Below are 12,546 nucleotides of genomic sequence, written 5' to 3'. Positions count from 1 at the left end.
ATACTGAAGACTTTATCAGTCTTTGAAGCTTCAACACTGAGTCTAGATTTGGTAAAACACAGGTAGTATTGCAAGTGGCTGCCTAGCAACTGTAGCAACTGTGCAAAAGGGAAAGGTCATGCAACACAGCTCCCGTGGTTAATTACATTCTTAATTACTCCTGTTTCTGTGCCCACAAACAACTAGATAATAACCAGATAAAAATTGCAGAGTCATTGGATTTACTCATCAGACAGTGGTACAGTCTGCTTAAAGTGGTTAGATTTGTGAAAATAATTAAAAATTTGAGCAAAGACCCGCTTTCATGAGATCCATAGGGTACCCCAAGATGTCTGAGACTGGAATGCTGAAGGAACAAGACACGGAGCAGGAAGCACAATGCACTGAAAGTCCGGAAGATAATACAGTGTATCAGTCTTAGGAAACACTTTGTGTCACATATTGAAATTGCTTGCATGAGGGAACAAAAGGAAGAGTCAAACACAAAAAACTGACTGATACAAATCCTATGAGATGGAAAGGTCTGACATCAGTCCAAGTCTTGATTAGACAAGTATTGGAGAAGAGGCAGAACTCTTAGAGTTCAAAAAAACCAAAAAACCCACAAAACCCCCACAAACAACAACCAAACAAAAAAAACCACACACCAAAAAAAAAAAAAAGAAAAAAGAAAGGAATGGAGCTGAGAGGGATTCCAGACCTCAGCCTACTCTCAAACAGTTATGATAACTTTTTGCTCAAGTCAACAATCAGGAAGTCAAATGTGTCCTATTTAGGATCCAAACCTGTGATGCTGCTATAATTGTCTGCAAGAGAGATGGAGCAGGCAAGCAAAGAAATTACCAAAACAATATCATTGACTATGACTTACATCTGTACGTTTATTACTTCCCAGCAATGCAGGAGGGATCTGCTTTCCCCCTTGCTTGTTTGTATGTTGTGTCTCCTGTCTGAAGCTTGCTTCATGTACAGGCCTTTAAAGAGCACAAGAGAACATGTAGTGCTTCAAAAAGTTATCAGGAAGATGCTGCTCCCCTCAAAGACCAAAGGACAACTCTAAATAAACTTCACCCACACTGAGGTCCCAGTCTCGTGAATAGCATGGTCCTTGTGATGACATACAGGACAAACTTGCATGCACCAGTGATACTGCAAGGAGAACTTTACAGGCTCACATGAGAGCTGAAGAGTACTTGCTCTATTGGAATATGTACATGGCCTAATTTGATGCAATTTCAGTGTGAATTTCCAGTAATATCCTCATTTGAAAAAAAAAAAAAAAATAAATTAAAAGTTTAGGTTCTAACTGAGAATAAAAAAAGCAAATAATGCTTTGGTTTGTGATGTGTTGTACAAATTATTTTAGATGTAAATGTGACAAGGTATCTGCATTGGGTTTGCATGGCAAAATGTGACGAGGTATCTGCATTGGGTTTGCGTGGCAAGGTTTTGGTAGCAGGGAGGCTACAGGGGTGGTGTCTGTGAGAAGCTGCCAGAAGCTTCCTCCATGTCCAACAGAGCCAATGCCAGCCGGCTCCAAGATGGACCCACCGCTGGCCAAGGCCGAGCCCATCAGCAACAGTGGTAGCGCCCCTGGGGTTACAGAGTTAAGAAGGGTGGAAAAAACCCTGTGCAAGAGAAATGGCAGCCACAGAAAGGAGTGAGAATATGTGAGAGGAACAGCTCTGCAGACACCCAGGTCAGTGCAGAAGGAGGGGGAGGAGGTGCTCCAGGCACCGGAGCAGAGATTCCCCTGCAGCCCCTGGTGAAGACCATGGTGAAGCAGGCTGTCCCCCTGCAGCCCATGGAGGGAGGATGAGGGGGTGTAGAGATTCCACCTGCAGCCCGTGGAGGACCCCATGCTGGAGCAGGTGGAGGCACCTGAAGGAGGCTGTGACCCCATGGGAAGCCCACGCTGGAGCAAGCTCCTGGCAGGACCTGTGGCCCCATGGAGAGAGGAGCCCACGGCAGAGCAGGTTTGCTGGCAGGACTTGTGACCCCGTGGGGGACCCACGCTGGAGCAGTTTGCTCCTGAAGGTCTGCACCCCATGGGAGAGACCCACGCTGGAGCAGTTCGTGAAGAACTGCAACCCATGGGAAGGACTCATGTTGAAGTTGGTAGAGGACTGTCTCCCGTGGGAGGGACCCCAGGCTGGAGCAGGGGCAGAGTGTGAGGAGTCCTCCCCCCCTGAGGAGGAAGGAGCAGCAGAAACAACGTGTGATGAACTGACCAGAACCCCCATTCCCTGTACTCCTGTGCCGCTGAGGGGGAGAAGGTAGAGAAGATCAGGAGTGAAGTTAATCCTGGGAAGAAAGGAGGGGTGGGGGAAAGATGTATTTAAGATTTGGTTTTATTTCTCATTATCCTCTGATTTGTTTGGTTATAATGTATTTTCCCCAAGTCGAGTCCATTTTGCCCTTGACAGTAACTGGTGAGTGATCTCTCCCTGCCCTTATCTTGACCCAGGAACTTTTTGTTATATTTTCTCTCCCCTGCCCAGCTGAGGATGAGAGTGACAGAGTGGCTTTGGTGGGCACCTGGTCTCCAGCCACAGTCAACATGCCACTGTGTCTAAGCATAGTTTCACGAAGGTCATCATTAAAACTTTGCCTTTTAAAGAAACGTATCAGCAAATAACTTGAAACTGCATAATATTTAGGCAGCCAAATGTTTGCTGGCATTTCTGAATTATCCTTATATTTTAATATTGAAATGATGCTTGCAAAAAAACCCCACAAGCAAGTTCAGGTTTTTTTAATCCCTAAGGTAAGAAAAGTATCTGCATTTTCTTGCAAAATGTTTCATAAGGTTAAACATGATCAGTATTTGAAAAGAGAAGTTCCCAGAGAACTTCAATTGCTACAACAAATGATGGATGGGGGAAATTAATATTTTCTTGCTGTCTGTTGTTCTGCTATCAATCAGACACTGGTCAGCAGTGCCATAGTAGGTGAATAATCCCTGTAAACTATAGAAGATGTTAGGCTATTAAAAAATTTACATACTCATTTTAAACTACAAGTATGCACACTCAGAAGTGGAGGAGTTGATTTTCATCAGCTTAACACCAACAACTGACTGCATTCATGGTCTTCAGTTGTGAAGTAAAATGGACTAGTGTTTTCTTGACTTAATTTTGTGAAAATCTCTAAAGATTTATTTGCTAATTACTCACTAAATAATTAAAAGGTTCATTCTTTAAAAACGAATAATATTCTATGCTTCTATTATCTGTTTTGTTCATCTAGTAAGTTATTGGAGGTTTATGTGAGAAAACAAATTTAGAGAAAGACAAAACTCCAGTTGAGAAAGCAAGTGAGCTGCTGTATTAAAAGAAATCCAATCCTTGCCTCATGAAGAAGAAATTTATTGCTGTATGGAGAAGAGAGAAGTTGGGAGTTAATCATGCATTTGTTAAGGCAAACAGGAGTACATTGTAACTGTTGATGTTAAAGATGATCAGTCCTGACACAAGCTGTGATATGAAGAGAAATGGCTGTATTTGGAAAAACTGGAAGAGGAAAAACAAACAGGGTTTAACAAGAATGCCACAGGGAAGGAGCAGTGTCAAAAAATTAGATGTAATTCCATGCTTGAAAAAACACTGCAATTTAAAATGATGGATCAGAAATGAAGAATAAAAATGACCTAGGCTAAAGATTAACCTATTTTTGGAAGTTAAACTTAAGAATATAACTGAACATTCACACATGCATGCACAACAATTCAGCCATAGGTACAGTTTTTATTGCTACGGTAAAAAAAAAAAAACAACAACAAAAACACAAAACCAAAAAACACTGAAATAAAGCAATAAATACGTCAAAAATGGTATTTTGTTTGGGAAATGACATTTTGTCACCCTTAGGTATAGAAACTTCATTGAAAAAAAGGGACACGTTCATTTGCCTGACAGATTAACAAATGTTGATATAGAGCTTGCCATTACTTTCCTCAAAAATACACAAACTTTTTCGTAGGCATTGCAGAAAGCATTCAATGCAAGTATTGAATTGACCCGCTGCACCTTACTCTAAGAATTGGGACAACAGATTCTCATCCCACTCTGAGATGGTGCATCTGGGGAGTATGCTACAATGTTTTACAACAGTTGAAATATAATCTCACTGGCACTTTTCATCTCAGGAATCTTATTGGTGTATCTTGCTATACTAATAAACAGAAAAGTCTTGGTTTAGAAACAATTTTTGTATTTTGAAATCTAATGTGAAACTTTAACTTCCCTATCAGAAACATCTATTTGATAAAATACCGTTTTTATCACAAAAATATAAAACATTCTCTGAATTCCTGTCTTAGGTGTTGATTTGACTTTAAAATGATGGATCAGAGATGAATAAAAACAGCCTAGGCTAGAGATAAAACTATTTTTGGCAAGTTTTGTCCTCTATGTAGTTACAAAAGTATACAAATATGTATTGAAGAAAAGAAATAGAGGAAGACTGAGGCAGAAGCTGGCTATTTTATATGTGTACGTGTGCCACCGCATGAAATGTATGGGTGCTTTTGTTGGAAAAACTTACATGATATGCTTAAGTTAATACCCTGTTCAGTTAATATGTTCTACAGATTAAGTCAATATGTGTATACTTTGAATATGAAGTTGTCTTAACACTTCTAGTCTTCTTAAAGTAATCAGACAGCTGTATCAAAAACCTAGGTGTATTTGGTTTTTTGTTGTTTGCTTGCTTTTTTCCCTGCAGCTTATTCAAACCATAAGTGCAGTAGACAAAGATGACCCTCTTGGTGGACAAAAATTTTTCTTCAGTTTAGCTGCTGTTAACCCTAACTTCACTGTTCAGGATAATGAAGGTAAAATTCATGTCTGTTCCAGAGAAGGAGTTTTATCTCTGCTGTCTGAATATTTCCTGAAATAGATTTACTTTTGATGTTTATCAATATGTAGAGAAGCTGTTAAGGCTGCTGCTAGCAGGAATAATAATTTTACCTGAATGTTTGCAGTTTAGGATTTCTATGTTTTTATCTGTGTAAGGGAGGAAAAAAATTAGCAAGGCAAAAATGTGATAAAACAAATTATAAAGAAAATCAGTAAAAGCGTTGGTTTGGGGTGAGTAGCCAGATGAAATGCTTGAGTGAAGGAGAAAAAAAGGCTTCAAAAATTACTTCAGCTGACAAGTTCAGATTTTTCACTTTAGCCTTCTGTCACATAGTTCTGATTCCCCTGGTCTTCTGATTTGCTTCTTTCTGACCATTAATGAAAATAATGGTTCTGAGCGCATAGCCACTTTGGCTTTTCTTTTGATCCTTTGTCAAACTTTCTTTATTAGAGAATGTTTACAGACAATTCTGTTGAGGAAGGGGCACTATGCACTCATTTTGGCCTTCATTATCAGTACGACTAACTGAGAGGACTCTAGATTACAGAAGAAATAAATGAGGAGGGACATGGTATCAGCCCTCAAATGTGCTGAAGGCATAAAGGCAATGGGAATAATACTTTTTTCCTGATGAAGATTTCAGGAAGTAATAGGCTACAAACAACAGGAAAAAAATTTAAAAAATTCTAACAGTAAGGAAAGTGAAGAATTTAAATCAAATTATTTGGGTACCTTATAAAATGCCCAGCAGCAGAGGTATTTAAAGATCCGTCAGATACATAGTTTTTGAAGTTGAGTGAAAACAAATAGCATACAAATATCCAAAACAAATGAAGGGATGCAATGAAGGAAAATTTTGTGTTTCACATCATGGAGGCTATGAAAAAATATATAATTCAATATCTTAAACAAAGATTATATCCTGGTGACTAGATCCTGAGGTGTAGACCTTGCCATTCCTTTTCTATCTGTAATTAATTTCTTTCTTTTTGCACATGGGTTATTTTAATTTAGCCTGAAGTTGGCTGGGAAGATAGCTAACCACTTATCTCAAAAGATCCACAAGTAAAATGAAAATTAAATTTTCCTTCTAACAGAGACTAATTCTGTATATTCTCTCTTTTGGACTAAGAAGTTAGCAACTCTAGTGTTGGCTCACACTCTAGTGTTGTGGCCCTAACAACAGAAGAAATAATCTCTCCCTATTATTTATTCCTTCTCTTCCTTTTCCTCCCTCTGGCCACTCAGTGAACAGCTTTTGATGCTGAAGTATACTGCATACAACTAAGATTTGTTTGCTACAAATAGAGTTTAGTAAGTTCACTTCTCAAAACCATGCAGGAATACCTACCGTCTTTCACATTTCTGAATTCCTAAGACAATTTTTAGCCCAGAAAATCTGCTCCATGTGCTAAGGTACATAATTCATTGTTCTACAGTATGTTGAAAGTGTTCTGGTGTGGAAAATCTCATACTGGGTTTACAGATAGAATTCCCGTGGGTGTTGTCACAGAAGATCCATAGAAAGGATCTTTCAGAACAGAGCGCTTGTTGAACAGCGTGAAGTGGAAGGTTATTTTTTCTCAGTTGGCCACTTCATTTCAGGGCTGCAGCCCTGAACTGGAACTGTGTCATGCACTGCGTGCATTAATCTATAAAACATTTTAAGCTTTGAGAAATCCTCTTTTCAACTCATGCTCAAAGGTGGTGCAGAGGCACAGAGGAGCAGGCCAGATGTACATAAAAAATTATAAATAGCTTTCTGATCAAATGGGAATGGCATTAGAAAAAGATACCACTATGATATCAGGAAGAGTTTCAAAATGCTACCAGTGATGTAAAATACGATGGTTTGCATGTACTATAAATGATACATTTTATATTCATATACTCTACAACAGTATGTTTTAATCAATCTAGATAACACTGCCAGAATTTTGACAAGAAGAAATGGCTTTAGTCGACATGAAATAAGTACTTACCTTCTACCAGTGGTGATATCAGACAACGACTACCCGATCCAGAGCAGCACTGGCACGCTAACCATTCGAGTGTGTGCCTGCGACAGCCGGGGCAACATGCAGTCCTGCAACGCGGAGGCCTTGCTCCTCCCTGCTGGCCTCAGCACGGGGGCACTGGTGGCCATTCTCCTCTGCATCATCATCCTGCTAGGTAAGAAAAAGAAATGCAACTTTCCCCCCCCATGAACAAATGCTTCAGGCCTGACTCATTTTAGAATACTACTCAGGTTGGTAAAATTAATGATTATGGATTTTGCAAGAAGAATGTAACTGCAACTTAAAAGAAAAAAAAAAAAAAAAGGCAAAAACCCATTTGTCTGGGAATTGGATGCTGGAAATAAGAATTCAATTCCCAGACTCTTAAAACTGTCAGTGTGTAACCAGAAGCTTATTTTTATTCTTTCATTAAATTATCCAAAAGAAGAAGATCAGAGAGGAGGAATAGAATGATCCAAAAGAATTTTCATGTATTTAATTTTAAATTTACTTGAGGGAATGTCTTTTTTTATATAATTTAAATAACTATCTGAAGTCAACATGCAGTATATATTTTGCACAGACTATGCCAGTAAATAGTATTTTTACTGTATTAAAGCACTGTCTATCCAAAGGTTTCTGTCCTATAATTAAAAAAAAAGTAAATTTTGTAAAATGTCCAGTTTGCAGTTTTCAGAATTTCACTTAATGCCCTGTAATTCACCTCAAAACCAGTTCTTAATAGTATACTTTGAGCTTAAAAAAGGGGAAAGATCTTCAGAATAGACCTGGCTATTTAAAAACTCATTAAAGTTGCAGAAGGAGAATGTAGACAAACTCATGGTTCTGTAAAGCAGAGCACACAATGTATGTGCAAAATAGCACATTTTGATATCATTGTGGTTTAACTCAGCAGGCAGCTAAAACAACCACACAGCTGTCCATTCACTCCCCCTCCCCAGCGGGAAGGGGGAAGAAACTGAAAAGAAAAAAGGTAAAACTCATGTGTTGAGATAAAGACAGTTTAATAGGACAGAAAAGGATAATAACAATAATAATGGTAATATACAAACCAAGTAATACACAGCACAATTGCTCACCACCCAAAGATGATGCTCAGCTAGTTCTTGAGCCACGCCACCTCCCGACCTACCCCCAGTTATATACAGAACATGACGTCACATGGTATGGAATATCCCTTTGGTCAGTTTGGGTCAGCTGTCCTGGCTGTGTCCCCTCCCAGCTTCTCGGGCGCCCCTCACCTGCTTGTTGGCAGGGCAGTATGAGAAGCTGAAAAATCCTTGACTGCTTGGCAACAACTAAAACCATCAGTGTGTTATCACCATTATTCTCCTCCTAAATCCAAAACACAGCGCTTTACTAGCTGCTAGGAAGAAAATTAACTCTATCCCTGCCAAAACCAGGACAGATATAGACCTTACTGTGCTACCATAATACAGATAGAGATGTTTATCCATTTATCAGACAGAAATTAATTGCTGAAATGTAGCTGAAGTAAAGCTTTTGTACCTGGTGGATTTGCTTCTCAGAAATTGTTAAATAGAGATCTTTACCCATTCTTTGTTTCTCTCTTTAAGTTATAGTGGTGCTGTTTGCTGCTCTGAAGAGGCAACGAAAGAAGGAGCCTTTAATCCTCTCTAAAGAGGACATCAGAGACAACATTGTGAGTTATAACGATGAAGGTGGTGGAGAGGAAGACACCCAAGCCTTTGATATTGGCACACTGAGGAATCCTGCAGCTATCGAAGATAAGAAGCTTCGACGAGACATTATCCCTGAAACGTTATTTGTACCACGGAGGACTCCTTCAGCACCAGATAACACAGATGTCCGAGATTTCATTAACCAAAGGCTAAAAGAGCATGATACTGATCCTTCTGCACCGCCGTATGACTCGCTTGCAACCTATGCCTATGAAGGAAATGATTCAATAGCTGAATCCTTGAGCTCCTTAGAGTCGGGTACTACTGAAGGAGACCAAAACTATGATTACCTCCGAGAATGGGGCCCTCGGTTTAATAAGCTAGCTGAAATGTATGGTGGAGGAGAAAGTGACAAAGACGCTTCTTAACCTACAGTAGGCAACGTATTTGTTTCCTTTGAGCAGAAGTAATTTTACAGGCACCTTCTGCACTCAACAGTATTTAACATTCAGGAAAATTTTCCTGTCACTCAGCACAATGGTTTCCTTTTAAAGTTTGTTTCAAATTTGTCCATTAATGTCATTCATTCTTTCTAGTAGGATGCCACTTGGAATATATACAGCATTTTATTTAATCACCTTCCAAGAGCCAAAGCTATGGAAATTCAGTGTTGTCCATTTTAGTAAGTAAAATAATATCTTACCTTCAGAAATTTGAACAGGGTGATAATCCCTTAAGCAACCTCATGTACAAGCCGCTTCTGTTAGGTACATGTCCTATCCTTGCAAGTGCAGCTTTTAAGATGGCAAAGAAGAAAAAATCCAATATGTCCTGTTCTGTACATTAAAATTAAAACAAAATGTACACGTGGTGTTAATAAGTGTAATATGCAGCTGGTTTAAAAAAAAGTTTGTGCAACTTCATTTCATCAAATTCTATCTGCCAATGTTTTATATTTATATTTTTGTATTTATTTTTAAGAAATAAACCAGTTTTTACAACTATGCTGATGCTTGCCTGCCTGTTCTGGCCATGAATTCCAGGCTTGAAGAGAGCATGAAATTTCTCTGATGATAGCACAGCCAACTGCTGCAGTATTCGTCACACGTCTAACACAGTCTGAAGTGCTTGTGCTCACAGGGAGAGGATCAAGTTATAGACCTATTTGCTTGCCCAAAAGTTCTACTTCTTACAGTTGTTATGTTTAAAAGAAAATTTGTTTTATTTTTGAGCTGAATTAATGATATTCTATTCTAGAAAGATGAACTAGTATTTTGTCTCAACTTGAATTACTTTAAAACCATGCTGGTACAACTAATTCATTCAAACACATAAAATTAGGTTCAAAAACGGAGTTTATCTGTTCTATAGTTCTCCATTTTGAATCATAATTGCATCATCAGAGGTGATCTGTAACTGCAATGGATAAAGTGTAAAAAGTGTAAACACCCATTTTTAAGCACCATCCTTTTCCAAAGACAAATCATTTGATGACAAACCAATGTGTGTTTTATTGCAACCACCTGAAGGTAACCTGATCTCCTTTAAAAACTGTCAGGCTGAAGGCTGACGATCTGTCAGTAAAACTAGCACACCCCGCACCCAATTTACTAAGTTTTCTGATAGCTTATCATAGAATCACAGAATGGTTTGGATTGGAAGGAACCTTAGAGATCATCTAGTTCCAACCCCCCTACCATGGGCAGGAACACCCTCCACTAGACCAGGTTGCCCAAAGCCCCATCCAACCTGGCCTTGAACACTTCCAGGGAGGGGGCATCCACAGCTACTCTCTGGGCAACCTGTTCCAGTGCCTCACCACCCTCACAGCAAAGAATTTCTTTCTAACATCTAATCTAAATCGACCCTCTTTTAGTTTAAACCCATTACCCCTTGTCCTAACACTACCTGCCCTTGTAAAAAGCTTGGAAAAGTCAAGTAAAAAGAAACATGAGCAACTACCCAACTGTAACAGAAATTATACTTTAGCTATCACAAAACAAAGTAGGTATCCCAGGACATTTTAAGATGTCTCTTTTCTTTCAATCTTTAGATTACACAAATCTATTTAGTAAACAAGCACTGTGATTTTGAAATATTGCTGAAATGAAATAATTTCAGAGAAAAAGCAGAATGTCATAGGGTCTGTATTTACTTATTTATTGTGGAAGAAACACATCTGAAGGATAATCCTCCCCTCTGTCTCTCTTAACTTCTTTCTGACATAAAATCAACAGATACTGAAAATATATTAGTCCTTTGAAAAGTGCAATACTGCATTCTCATTTGATCAGATATTTCTTCTTCTTCTTAATGGAATGATTAAACCTAATTAAGTTGAAAGCTGAATACAGTGCCATTATGCAAGCTATTTCGGTACAATGGAGACCAAATTTTTATTGACTTGGTATCAAGTTAAACTATTTGATCTCTTAAGAAACTGTGAAGATTATGGATTTTTCTTCATTTCACTCAATAATACTTTCAGCAAATAAGGAATTTTAAATTTTCTTAATAGAAAATAATTCCAAGAACATTAAGAAACATCTTAGATAATCAGCATTACAAAGCTTTGTAGAAGTCTTACAGACCATATAAACCATTGTTTATGATTCTTCTTAATGATTATCTAGTGAAAGGGACCTATTTTTTAATTCCTTCCTAATCTCCATTTGTCCTTCAACAACGTGTAATAGGAAGAAACAAACAAACAAAATTCATCCATTAAATACATAAATAGCCAAAAGGCACTCTTTCAATGCTGTTTTTTGTCTTAGCAACATTGAGATCAGTGACACCCTACATATTTAACTGGGTATCTATTAGGACAGAAGATAAAGTAGGCTGTAATACAGCTGGGTTTTACCTCTTTGTTAAAAACAAGATTTTGGTTAATTAGTTCCTGCCAACACTCAGTGAGAATCTCTGTTTTGTTTCCAGAAAGAAAATACAAACACATGCAGCTGCCTCACTCCGTAAACATATCAGCAAATGTCAAATAAGACTATTATTTTGATTTGTATTACAGTACTTATTTCTGAATAATAACTATGTGGAAATATTTGTCTATCACTACATTTAAGGAAATTATTTTATAATTGTTCAACAGAATCTGAACCTTATGTTTAAAATTTAATCCTGTATGTATTATTAAATAAAATAGTAGTATACACTGTTGAAGTATATAATAATATATAAACATACTACTAAAATTATTATATACATAGTATAAATGAAAATTTGTTTTACCTTTTGCCATATCCTTGGAGTTTTATTTCCCAGTACATTTTAAGAAAAGGAAAGGAAAGTCCATTTCAGCACTATAGGCGTTACTGTGCAAATAGCATTTCACTGTACAAATATATACCATTTTACTGTACAAATACCTCAGCCCAGTGAAAGTGGACATAGGAACATGCAGTCACCTCTGCAGACAAATCATAAAAAAGCATTCAGGGAGTCATAATGCATTGTCATATCTAATTTATTTTACGAACTGGATCATTTAAGCAACTGAGTCTGGTCCTTAATATTACATGCAGTCACAGAATAGTCCACAAACAATGTTCTCCATGCTCTTACATACCACAGATGCATCCTAACAGCTTAGCCAAATGTAAGGCCATATAGTAAAACATAAAAGCCATGAGTATCAGATGTCATGGAAAGGGAAAAGAAAGGAATCAAGGGCACTATCCCAATGTCTTTATTACACCTTTACAATAGTGAGGAATTGGAAAGTGAAACTCCCAGTAAATTCAAAGTGGAGAAAATGTAAAATACAATACCTGCTTCCCAAGTAGTACCTGCTAAGTCTAGCCACATGAAATTGTCTGAAACCTAACAAAATGTAAAAATGTAGTAAATGAGACCCTAGTATTGTTTAGTCTCAATGAATTTTCTATACGTTCTTATAAGTAAAATGCCACAGGACCACAGAAAACAAAGGGAAAATACATTAATATTGCATTTCAGGTGGAACCTATAAATTACTTACAAGACAGATCTTATGAATTTTTAAAAAT

At 37.8% G+C, this 12,546-nt stretch overlaps 1 protein-coding gene across 3 annotated transcripts in view; it reads left to right on the top strand.

Moving 5' to 3' along the window:
- Positions 1-9,525, top strand: part of CDH10 (cadherin 10) — a 111,225-nt gene extending 101,700 nt beyond the window's left edge. For all 3 annotated transcript variants that reach the window (XM_075744854.1, XM_075744851.1, XM_075744853.1), the window contains exons 10-12: positions 4,726-4,834; positions 6,781-7,032; positions 8,456-9,525. In XM_075744854.1, coding sequence (XP_075600969.1) covers positions 4,726-4,834; positions 6,781-7,032; positions 8,456-8,949 — 855 coding nt within the window. In that variant the 3' untranslated portion in view covers positions 8,950-9,525. The remainder of the gene's footprint in view (positions 1-4,725; positions 4,835-6,780; positions 7,033-8,455) is intronic.
- Positions 9,526-12,546: the final 3,021 nt, after the last annotated feature.

This window comes from Balearica regulorum, chromosome 2, assembly GCF_011004875.1.
Source record: "Balearica regulorum gibbericeps isolate bBalReg1 chromosome 2, bBalReg1.pri, whole genome shotgun sequence".
NCBI lineage: Eukaryota > Metazoa > Chordata > Aves > Gruiformes > Gruidae > Balearica > Balearica regulorum.
This window is presented reverse-complemented; position numbering and strand designations above follow the sequence as displayed.